The sequence below is a fragment of the Octopus sinensis genome, linkage group LG4 (assembly GCF_006345805.1).
Source record: "Octopus sinensis linkage group LG4, ASM634580v1, whole genome shotgun sequence".
In the NCBI taxonomy this organism is placed as follows: domain Eukaryota; kingdom Metazoa; phylum Mollusca; class Cephalopoda; order Octopoda; family Octopodidae; genus Octopus; species Octopus sinensis.
In genome coordinates this window covers 126129906-126142847 of record NC_043000.1, presented here as the reverse complement: position 1 = coordinate 126142847, position 12942 = coordinate 126129906, and the positions used below count along the sequence as shown (strand labels likewise).

At 38.2% G+C, this 12942-nt stretch overlaps 1 protein-coding gene across 1 annotated transcript in view; it reads left to right on the top strand.

Moving 5' to 3' along the window:
• LOC115210716 overlaps positions 1 to 12942 on the top strand; it is a 54858-nt gene that overhangs the window by 34232 nt on the left and 7684 nt on the right. The window contains exon 3 of the mRNA XM_029779417.2: positions 7327 to 7483. Within this exon, the coding sequence (XP_029635277.1) occupies positions 7327 to 7483 (157 nt within the window). The remainder of the gene's footprint in view (positions 1 to 7326; positions 7484 to 12942) is intronic.

Sequence of the window (12942 nt, the reverse complement as noted above, 5' to 3'; positions counted from 1 at the left end):
CAACAAGTAATTGGGGGCACATATGCAATAGTATTTAACTTATCATTCTTTACATCTATTTATTAAAGCTACCGTAAGTGTCATGGTATTTATTTCGTTTTACAGTTAGGTGCCCTTGCTACCTGTTATAATTCAAGCTAATTATTAAGTTTTTACCTATTTCTTTGAACTGCTAGAAAACACAACCAAATTTCCTAATAACCCCCTAATAATCTACCATCTACTCACATAGACACACATACACTCATTGCAAAGGAAGGTAGAGTTTCCAAAACAACTTAGGAATGGTTTTGTTGAAAAAGTTGCTACAATGAAGTGGTGAATGTAGAAGACTGCTTCAAGGATCCTAACTATGACTCTAGCTTCGCCATTCATTAGAATCTAAGTCGAAATTCAAAGTAATGGTGTACTAAGACAGTTAAGAGGCACTGATATAATACTTATCACTTTCACTGCATTTTTGTCTTACTTGATTTGGACTCTTCCCTACAGCCTAATGAAATGCTTGTTAATTTTATAGTGTACTTACAAGGGTGATTCGTTTTCTATCCCGTAGTACTATTTTCAGCAAGGTGAACCATATTTAAAACTTCAAGGCCTTTAGCCAGGGAGAGGATGTGGTATCCTGGTGACTAACAGAACATGAACTACTGACCTATGGATAGTTGTCCAGTGTCTTTAACTTGGACATTCACAAGTTGGAGCAAACAGAGTTATGTGCCTTGTTTAGTGATACAATGCAATGGCTTGATTTTAATTCTGACCATATGGACTAAACTTGCAATAATTTTTGTCTAAATATGCAACAAGATGTCTATTGTTTATTCAAACCCAAGTTCTTTGAGTTGATAATCCAGCATCATGGCTAGCTGTTCAGCCTTTTTTCTTTTTTTTTTTTTTTTAATTTTCTACACATCCTGCTCTAGTTTATCAACAACTTTTCCTTCAGTTTTTGATTTGGTTATAAAATAAAATATATTTTATTTAATATAGTTTCTTACTATCTGAATGTGGCTGATGCCAGTACTGTCTGACTGGCTCTCGTGCTGGTGGCACATAAAAAGCACCCACTACACTCTCGGAGTGCTTGGCTTTAGGAAGGGCATCCAGCTGTAGAAACATTGCCAGATCAGATTAGAGCCTGGTGCGGCCTCCTTGCTTGCCAGTCCCCACTCAAACTGTCCAGTCCATGCCAGCATGGAAAACGATAATGATGATAATAATGGTGATGATTTATTTATTTTGTGAGAGGAATATGGGATCTTTCTGCTTTGCAGTTCTGAGATGAAATTGAAATTGAAATGATTTATATTGCTGAAAACCTACCATATTTGATGGCATATAAGATGCACCTTTAAAAAAATAAAAGTTTAAAAAATCCCCCCTCCCCAGGTTCTATATGTGATGTTGGGCCTCCTATAAGATTGATTGTATATTTTTCCCAAGCATACAAACCACTGGTGCTACATAAAAAGAACCTGTGTCAATGCCACATTTAGAGTACCCATGCTGGTGCCATGTAAAGAGCACCTAGTACACTGCACCATTCAGTTACATGGATGTAAACAAACTAACACAGGTTTTCAAGCAATGGGAAGGGGGACAAACCTAGACACAAAAACACACTGATATATGATGGGCTTCCACAGTTTCTCTCAACTAAATTCACTTACAAGGCATTTGTTGCAATCCTGACCTGCTTCCAAGTCAAGTAACAGTTCCCCTTGATGAGGATGATGATGAAATGAGGAGTATCTAATATACCCATGTGTCTTTTATGCTATCAACTACTTTAATTGCCATAATCCATAATAGGAATAATCTGTTAACATTAATTTGTGACAAATACTTGAATTTAACTCTGCAGTGGTTGTTTGAAAATCCTATAAAAACACTGATAATCCTGTGATTTAACAATCAGCTTAGTGAAGTTAAAAACTGAAGTGTGTGACAAACACTATTTGTCAGCCAGACACCATGTCTGTCTTTGATATAGGAATCCCTCTTCTTTTTGATGCTCACTTTTCCAGGCTTGCTTGGAGTTTACTGTGGCAAATTTTTTACAGGTGGATGCTTGTTTTGTTGGTGGGCCTTACCCGTTTCCAAGCAAAAATAATAGTTCCCCTTGGCCAGACATGTTTTTTTGCAGAATATTGGAAATGAAGGATACTCATCTACAACAATCAGGCAATGTTAAGAGAAGACACATGTGCGCGCAGACACACACACACACACACACACACACACACTTCTCTTGGAAGCAGGTCAGGATTGCCACAAAATGCCTTGTAAGTGAATTTAGTTGGCAGAAACTGTGGAAACCCATCACATATGCTTTTGTGTCTATGTTTGTCCCCCTTCCCATTGCTTGAAAACTTGTATTGGTTTGTTTACATCCATTTGACTGAACGGTGCAGCAAAAGAGATCACCAGACAAAAAAGGAAAAAAATAATGGAGGACAATTCGTTCAACTAAAATCCTTCAAGGTGGTGCTCCAGTATTGGCACATTTCAATGACTGCAACAAGTAAAAGGTAAGAAGTAAGCATCATAGAGGCAGGGAAATCATAGTGCATTGCTGGCTTTGAAAAGGAAGCTTTCGTTTGGTATCCTAATCACCTGGTACAGCAGTTCTTTCTTTATCATGGTGACAGAAATTTAAAACCATCTTAATTAATACACTATGTTAAACGTAGCAAGTACAAGCACAGCTATGTGATAAGAAGTTTGCTTCCCAATGACATAGTTCCAGGTTCAGACCCTGTGTGCCACCTAGGGAAAATATCTTCTTCTATAGCCTTGGGCCATCAAAAAGCCTTGTGAGTGGATTTGGTAGATAGAAACTAAAAGAAACCAATTATGTATGTGTGTGTGTGTGTGTGTGTGTGTGTGGAGGCGCAATGGCCCAGTGGTTAGGGCAGCAGACTCATAGTTGTAGGATCACAGTTTCAATTCCCAGACCAGGCATTGTGAGTGTTTATTGAGTAAAAACACCTAAAGCTCCACGAGGCTCCGGCAGGCGGGGGTGGGGGGGGGGGGTGAACCCTGCTGTACTCTTTCACCACAACTTTCTCTCACTCTTTCTTCCTGTTTCTGTTGTACCTGTATTTCAAAGGGCCAGCTTTGTCACACTCTGTGTCATGCTGAATCTCCTTGAGAACTATGTTAAGGGTACACGTGTCTGTGGAGTGCTCAGCCACTTGCAGGTTAATAAATGAGCTGCGACGTTACTGGTGCCAAGCTGCATCGGCCTTTGCCTTTCCCTTGGATAACATCGGTGGTGTGGAGAGGGGAGGCTGGTATGCATGGGCGACTTGCTGGTCTTCCATAAACAACCTTGCCCAGACTTGTACCTCAGAGGGTAACTTTCTAGGTGTAATTCCATGGTCATTCATGACCGAAATAGGTCACAATCAATTACTATATATATATATATATATATAATATATATATATATATATATATATATATATATATATATATATATATATATATATATATATATATATATATATGTGTGTGTGTGTGTGTGTAAGGCGTAGGAGTGGCTGTGTGGTAAGTAGCTTGCTTACCAACCACATGGTAAGTCCCACTGCGTGGCACCTTGGGCAAGTGTCATCTACTATAGCCTTGGGCCGACCAAAGCCTTGTGAGTGGATTTGGTAGATGGAAACTGAAAGAAGCCCATCGTATATATGTATGTGTGTGTATATGTTTGTGTGCCTGTGTTTTTCCCCCCAGCATTGCTTGACAACCGATGCTGGTGTGTTTACGTTCCCGTAACTTAGCAGTTCGGTAAAAGAGACTGATAGAATATGTACTAGGCTTACAGAGAATAAGTCTTGGGGTCAATTTGTTTGACTAAAGGCGGTGCTCCAGCATGGCCCCAGTCAAATGACTGAAACAAGTAAAAGAATATATATATCTATTGTGTGTGTGTGTGTTTGTCCCCACCACTGCTAGGCAACCATTGTTGGTGTGTTTACATACCCATAACTTAGTAGTTTAGCAAATGAGGCTGATAGAATAAGTACCAGGCTTAAAAAAAGAAAGAAGAAAAGTTACATAAGATAGTGATGTGATAGTCACAACTGGAATGCCTTGATCATAGACCCACTTGATCTTTGCTCACTGCCCAATCACCTTGTGGCCTACTAATGATGCCCAGAGGAGTTTTCTGTATATTTATTTGGTTGTTACTTTCCTTCTCTTTTATTACTAATCAAAGGGTTGTCAATTATACTTTGTTCTTAACCTATCCCCCTCATATTCCTTTGCCTTAGAAAAAGTGAGGCTGGGTGATATAGAAAAAGCAGCAAATTATGAGAAAGTGTGAGAAAAAAAAAAAAGACAGTGTGGGAGAATAAAGCAGAAAGAAAGGCAGAATGGGGGAGGAGATAAAACAACTGTGAATTATATTTTTTCACTTTCTCACAATGTCTTTAATTCAGATCTGGGACATGTATATATAAGCATATAAATATTGCAGAAAGTGAAACAGTATACAGTAATGCCTTCATTATTGGCAAGCGTTTCTTTTCTTATTTTCATTTATGTACAATAGAGCCTTGTGCTCATTATTGTTGTTTAGTATCTTTGGAACTACTAACTTTTTGTAGTGTGAAGCAGATTTTGCAGTCTGTAATTGCTTGATTTTGTTTTATTAGTTCATGAATAGTATAGAAGGAATTAATGTCAACAGTTTTTTTTTTTTTCTGAAAGATTTCAGGTCTTTGTTTTTGATTATTTTGTTTTAAAATTACTTTGTTGGAAAGAAAAACTTTTGAAAAATAATACATTTATCTCTATATTCACTTGAGTTTATTACTTTCATGTACATATCAAATGAACTTGAAGAATTACTATTCAAGAGCTTATGATGTAGTTGTAGTCCTTGTTAATCTTTGGCATAGCCATATCTGGCACAAATGCTCTGCCTGTTTTACTTTAAAACTAACCTAACCTGGTCTCTTATATCTACCCTTCACTGTCATTCCACAAGTAAGCAATCATGTCACTGAAATTTTGAAGCTGTAAAATTTATGCTTTATTATTGAGTGAGAGAGCAGTGCATGCCATTAATGTGACACTGGGGTAAAATATATGAAGCCCAATATACCCATCATGACTACCCGCCTGAGAAGGGTACACTAGGCACATGCATCACAACCATATGTGTGCAACATGGTGATCTCATATCAAGATAAACTGCACATGACCTTGCAGGTGGGGCCCAGTTAGAATTTTCTTCTGGTTGTGTAACCCATCCTGCTCAAATGGTCTCTGAATAAAGATTGTTTAAGGATGTTGAATGAAACACCCATGTTTCCAGAGGTGAATTATTCAAACCTCAAAGGATCCCTCTCAACACTTGGCTGTGATGCTCCCCCACTACTTCTGCTCGTGATCAGAAATGTACATATCGTCAGCCACTAAGGGACATGCTCAACTGGTTAAGGTCAAACAATGATAAGCAAATCTGTGGTATTGAACAGAATATTTGCTGTAGCCCATCTTTTATAACAAGACCAAACAATGTACATGATAACACTTCCAATCAGTTAAGATCAGAAGCCATGAGAGCCACTGCCTGGTACTGCTTATTATTATTGTTATTATTATTATTTATTTCAAAACTGTGTGAATAAGTAAGCATTGCATTTGATGGAGTAATCTGAATGCTAAAGGGTTAAATCATGAATGAATACTTACTTCAAGATTTAACTTTTATGTTAAACATTTGTAAAACTGTTGTTGTATTTCGGGACGGTCATTTAAAAAAAAAATTTTGCCAAATAAACACACACTATATATTCGTTCTTCACTCGTTTATTACTGTTCTTATTTTAACTGGTGTCCAAGGACGGAGTGAGCTAAGTAGAGCAGGAGGATACACAAGGATGGAAAGTGTCGCTGAAGAGGTCACAGATGTTTGACAAAAGATTTCCAGACAATGGACATCTGTTAAAATAAAAGCGGTAATAAATGAAGAACGAATATATTGTGTGTGTGTTTTTGGCAACAAAAACAATGACTATGCCGAAATATAACAATATTTGTTTCAATAAGAATCTTGCAACACAACTTCGTAAATGTAAAATTCGTAAAGCTTATTTCTTAAAATGTAGACACCTAATGCTATATCACTGCATATTATAAGAGAAAGTGCAAATTATTGGAGCTGTATGGATACCATAGCATTCAAATATGATTTCCATAAGAAAGCCGTAAAAAGCACCCACTACACTCACGGAGTGGTTGGCGTTAGGAAGAGCATCCAGCTGTAGAAACATTGCCAGATAAGACTGGAGCCTGGTGCAGCCTTCTGGCTTTCCAGATCCCCGGTCGAACCGTCCAACCCATGCTAGCATGGAGAACGGACGTTAAACGATGATGATGATGATGATAAGAACATCTCCTCTTAACCATATGGCATAATAAAGTTATGGCATGTAAGATGCACTTTTTTCTATGTAAAAAAAAAATCTTAAGAAGTCTCCCTGGATCCTATATGTGAAGTTGACAAGTTCATAGGATTTGATAAAGATTTTTCTGGCTTAGAAGATGATTAAATTTTTTGTTAATATGTTTTGGTTTATGTTCAACTGTAGTGGAAGCTTGCTTTTTATATAAAGTGTATTCCTGCATGTTACTGTAATCATGTTTCCTCTATCGTGATTTCTTACTTCATGATTAGCTGTACTGCTAACTTAGTTTTTCATATACACTAATGTTTTCTACTGTAGCTAAGGAACTTTTGTAATGTACTGCTAGATTGCTTTAGATATTGGTTTCAAATTTTGGCTCAAGGCCAGCAGTTTTGGGGACTGGGTAAGTCAATTAAATTGACTCCAGTGCTTAACTTAGTTTATCAACCCCAAAAGGATGAAAGGCAAAGCTGACCGTGGCAGAATTTGAACTTGGACGGTAAAGACAGATAAAATACCTATTACTTTACTACCCACAAGGGGCTAAACACAGAAGGGACAAACAAGGACAGACAAATGGATTAAGTCGATTATATCAACCCCAGTGCATAACTGGTACTTATTTAATCGACCCCAAAAGGATGAAAGGCAAAGTCGACCTCGGCGGAATTTGAACTCAGAATGTAGCGGCAGACGAAATACCGCTAAGCATTTCACCTGGTGTGCTAACGTTTCTGCCAGCTCAATGCCTTGATTGTTTTAAATATTACATGTTTTAATTCACTAAACATTTTTTCCCCCCTAAATATGCACTGCTGAAATTGGGATGCATCTATTATGCCTATGTGTCTTTTATATTATCAAATATTGTTTCATAAAATATCCTATTTTATTTCAGAGTTGATGGTCGAAAAATTGCATTTGGACATTATCCAGTAAAGTCACATCATGTGAAAAACCACTGTTTTGATACAAATGGTACTGATGACATTGGTGGAATCTGCTTGGGTCTCATGAAGCATGTTAATGAAAGTGCAAAGTTATGGGCAGCTTCTGTAAGTACATTTGCTTTTTATGAATGATGTCTGACTGTTTGGTTTGTTTTTGTAAGAAATCTATTTTCAACTTGATATTTTGAGAAAAAAATTGTATTGTCCACTTTTCTAATTACATAGATTAGAGTCTTTTGAAGCAGGTTTTCTTTAGCCAGATGCCCCTCTTGTTGCCAGCTGTCACTTGTGTCCAAGCAAAGTATTACAGTAGTACCTCCGTTTTCGAACACTTGATTATGTATAAATTGTGCTTTATATATAAGGTGCAATGAAGCCTGCTTTTCCAAAACAATCAACAAAGACAGGTCATTACAGTTTAACCAGCTTGTTTGTCTTTTTTGACTTTCTTTTATCTTTTGTCTCAGTCATTGAACTATGGCCATGCTATATATATATATATATATATATATAAATACTTGGGTCTGATTTGACTAAAACCCTTCAGGGTGGTGCCCCAGCATGGCCATAGTTCAATGACTGAAACAAAAGATAAAAGAAAGTAAAAAAAGACAGTTGTTTTGTTGTATTGAAACAAGCTGGTTAAACTGTATGACTTGTCTTTGTTGATGAAATGGAATTGTTTTGGAAAAGTAGGCTTCATTGCACCTTCAGTCAGAAAACTAAGCAGTATAAGGCAGGCTGATTTGGCCTTTAAGGCGACATTGTTAATCGTAGTCTGAAATCTGTTGTGTGTATCCTACTGAGAACTAACAAGTGCTTTACAGACCAAGTAAAGTAGCACTTCTTTATCACTCCAGTTTATATTTGTCTGCTGTCTTCTCCCACGATCATCATCATCATCATCATCATCATCATCATTTAACGTCCGCTTTCCATGCTAGCATGGGTTGGACGGTTCAACTGGTGTCTGGGGAGCCCGAAGGCTGCACCAGGCCAGTCAGATCTGGCAGTGTTTCTACAGCTGGATGCCCTTCCTAATGCCAACCACTCCGAGAGTGTAGTGGGTGATTTTATGTGCCACCGACACAGGTGCCAGACGAGGCTGGCGAACGGCCACGCTCGGATGGTGTTTTTATGTGCCACCGACACAGGTGCCAGACAAGGCTCAGTCCTCTCACTCTTCTTGACCACTGTCTTTTGTTAAAAAATGTCTTTAGACCTTGCTACATTATTGCTAGAGAGTGATAGTAATAGCAGCTAAATCTCATTGAAGCTGATTTTTTTTTTTCATTCCTCCACCTCCTTGTCAGGTCCTCATGTTAGATTTTAGTTCTCTTTCATCTCTCCTTCACTTTTATACATTTATATATTTTACCTCCTGGAAACTATTCAGAGACATGCAACCAAGCGAAGCGAATACCCTCCATCAGGCATCTACCATACTCTGAACACCTTGCTTCCCTGGGCATAGATACATTGAAGTTCCAACGTGTGGCAACTGACTTAGTAAACACCCACAAAATTATTAATCATCACACCAACAACTACCTTGCAAACCTCTTTGAGCTCCATGTGTCTAACATGTGGGTGTGCCTACAAAGTCAGAAAACAGCACAGCTCCCATGATTTTGGAACCATTTTTTCACACTCAGAGTTGCTGAAGCCAAACTAACTGCATCAATTGTTAGTTGCCGAGACATTGCATCCTTTAAAATCTCCATGCTTCCTGAAATTTGCCAACACTACACCTGATATATGCATACACACATGTATATCATGACTCTTACATTGTTCACTTTCCTGACTTTTGTACATAATTCCATGCACTATACATGTACCTTTAATGAGTTGTAGTGCACCTGAGCACCATACACAATAATTTCATTATTATTATATTTGGTTAATAACTTATATCACCTACACCGTCCTGCACAAATTTTTGCTGAGTTTATTGCTCTCTTTTTCTCTCTCTCTCTTCCTTGTTTGATGATTCTCCAGCTGAAGTAATCCTTTCTATCTCCAGCTGTCACCCCCTCAGTATTCTCCTATATCAAAATTTGGAAGGGCCAATGGTTCACTTAAAATGATCAGTGAAACATGGTACATGCTACCAGGTCATACACACTTGTGACATTAATGCTTCTAATCAGTTTTGAAATGCAATACTTGTTTAATTTAGACACTGTTTGTTAGTGTTTTCTGCAAAGTTTGCTCCATGCTGATGGAAGACTTGTGAGTGGATTTGGTAGACAGAAACTGAAAGAAGCTCATTGTGTGTGTTTGTTTGTGTCTTCTTGTCTTGATGTGTGACTGTTGTAAATGCCATTTATTTCTAATAAATCTGGCTATGGGGAAATATTACCTTGCTTGGAAACAAGTAGGAATTAGTGGCAGGTAGAGCATGGAGAAATAGGGAGCTGCTACTCTGGTGGGCCCTACCAGGTTAGCATGTCTGCCTTCTGTAGGCTGTAGAAAATCCACCTCAATATACTCCATGTGACCCTTGTAAGCAAGGAAAAGTGAATGTTAAAATGATGAGGTAGCATGGATTTTTACAGATACCTATTTCATCAGAAATTTCATGGATAGTCAGATAAGGATTTTCATGAAACAGAACATATTTCTAGCCATGTGATTCTCTGATATCATGGGAGGTTGTCTGAATCTGGGATTCCCTTTGGACGTTCTTCCTTATTTAAAATAAATGGTACCACTTGTGTCAATGCATTGACTCCTCATTAGACCTGTTGCAACATTAGAATAATCTGTCAGTTTTCCTAAATTTGAAATGATATTTCACACAAACATGGTCTTCCAAATTCTACATTGTTCAAATTCTGTTAAAATACCAAGTGCACTAAACATGTGTTCACTCTAAAATTAGTGGCTGATGTAGTGTGACGTGCCTATTATTAGATTGAAGGTCATGTCACTCATAAACAAAACTGCGGTCGTGAGTAAACTGCAATGTCTGGTTGGCATGCTTTTTGAGTTTCTTTTTATGCAGACCTCATACATGAAGTAGATGATTCTTCCTCAATAATTTACTTTAAAGCATTGCAATACCAACATTTCCAAACATGGATTTTGTTGCCATTTATCAAAAATGAATCTTTGCTACCATTAATATTTTCCTCAGGCCAGACGAAATAAATCATCTCAGATTTAGAACAATATTTCCTGTAATCGTTTGTAGCTTCAAAATGTAAGATGAGTAGAGCTTCATAGGTTATAATACAACTGCGGCACTACAAGTAGCCATTCATCAGAATATGTTTGTTTGAAATGATATACATCTACTTCTGTTTGGCCAAGCTATCATTGTTATCATCTTACCACTGTTTACATTCTGAACACTATCAGCTTTCCACAATCAGCTTTAAAGTAACTGACTTTAACATATTTTAACCATGTTACCTCTCAGTATTTCTTATATCCTTCTGTTTCTAGATTTCTTTTAAAATACAATTTGTTTTGATTAATTTCGTAAATAATGAAGTTAGTAAAATAACTTTGTCTTTATTAAGCTGCTGTTTGGAACCTAAGTTTGTATGAAATTTTGGTGGAAGGTTTTCATTTAAATCCCCTGAAGGTTGCATTGTAGAATCAAGGCTGGTTTCTGGTGGTTTGCTTTCAAAAGGGTTAAACTGAATCATTATTTCATGTCTTAAATTTCCATATTGAGATTAGGAGTGTTACTAAATGTATTGGGTTTCTTTTTAAACTTCCTAAATATCTTTCTCTTGGAATTTCCTATTTTTCTATCTGACGGCACCTTGTGTCCTTGCACAAGACACTTTTTTCACGTTGTTTCAGTTCACTGAGCTGGCAAAAATGAATTCATCATCATTTAATGTCCGTTTTCCATGCTAGCATGGGTTGGACGGTTTGACCGGGGTCTGGGAAGCCAGGAGACTGCACCAGGTTCCAGTCTGATCTGGCAGTGTTTCTACAGCTGGATGCCCTTCCTAACACCAACCATAGTGAGTGTAGTGGGTGCTTTTTACATGCCACCAGCACAAGTGCCAGGGGAGGCTGGCAACGGCCACAATTGGTTGGTGCTTTTTATGTGCCACCGGCATGGAAGCCAGTCAAGGTGGTGCTGGCATCGGCCACGTTCAGATGGTACTTTTTACGTGCCACTGGCACAGGTATCACAACTACAATTTCCATTTTATTTTTATTTAGGTCTCCTCAAGCACAGCAGGTGCCCTCTGATCCAAGGTACTTTGGATGGTCTGGGGCTGCTATGTGAAGCTGGTGCAGGTAATAGCCATGAACTCACGTTATATGTCGGGTCTTTACAGTCACAGCATATTGTACTTGTAATTCAAAGGGGCCAGCCTTATCACACTCTGTGTCATGTTGAACCTCCCTGAGAACTACACTAAGGGTACATGTGCCTGTGGAATACTCAGCCGTTTACTCTTTTTACTCTTTTATTTGTTTAAGTCATTTGACTGCAGCCATGCTGTAGCACCATCTTTAGTTGAACAAATCAACTCCAGGACTTATTCTTTGTAAGCCTAGTACTTATTGTATCGATCTCTATTGCCGAACCACTAAATTATGGGGGATGTAAACACACCAGTATCGGTTGTCAAGTGATGGTAGTGGGGAGGGACAGACACAAAGACATAAAGACACACCCACACACATATGATAGGCTTCTTTCAGTTTCCTATTTCTTTATTGCCTACAAGGAGCTAAATATAGAGGGGACAAACAAAGACAGACAAAGGGATTAAGTCGATTACATCGATCCTAGTGGGTAACTGGTACTTAATTTATCGACCGCGAAAAGATGAAAGGCAAAGTCAACCTTGGCAGAATTTGAACTCAGAATGTAATGGCAGACAAAATACCACTAAGCATTTCACCCAGCTTGCTAATATTTCTGCCAGCTCACTGCCTTTCAGTTTCCATGTACCAAATCTACTCACAAAGCTTTGATCGGCCTGAGGCTATAGTAGAAGACACTTGCCCAAAGTGTCATGCAGTGGGACTGAACCTAGACCATGTGGTTGGTAAGCAAGCTATTTACCATACAGCCACTCCTGTGCCTATTCCACAAGCAAGCTGTTCTGTCAGTTGGGTCATTTGGAACCCTTGTTGTAATCGATGGAGTACCAGTGTGTGCAATAAACATTCATGGCCCATGCCATCTCTGTGAATGATGATGATGGGAAAGGTTTACAGCTGTAAAACTCAGGTGAAATCATTGGCATAATAGTGAAAGCTGAAGCCAATGGCATTGGATGGAGCCACTGAACTGTGCACTGGTACTGTGAACCATAGTTATTTATTGGTAATCTACTTGCTTTCTTTTACTGTGCACCGAATAACAATATGGTAGAATGATGTAGAATATTTTGTGGGCTGGAAAGGTTAAACTCTTTTGTTACCATATTTTTTATGAACTACAGTCCTTATGTATTTTGACTGATTTTCAAAATCAATCAAAATACATGAGATTCATAATCATTATTTCATGATCATGCTGATATGACCTGGACAGGCTGTTACAGTTGAAGTCAGTGGTTATTCAGAGTTTCTATCCG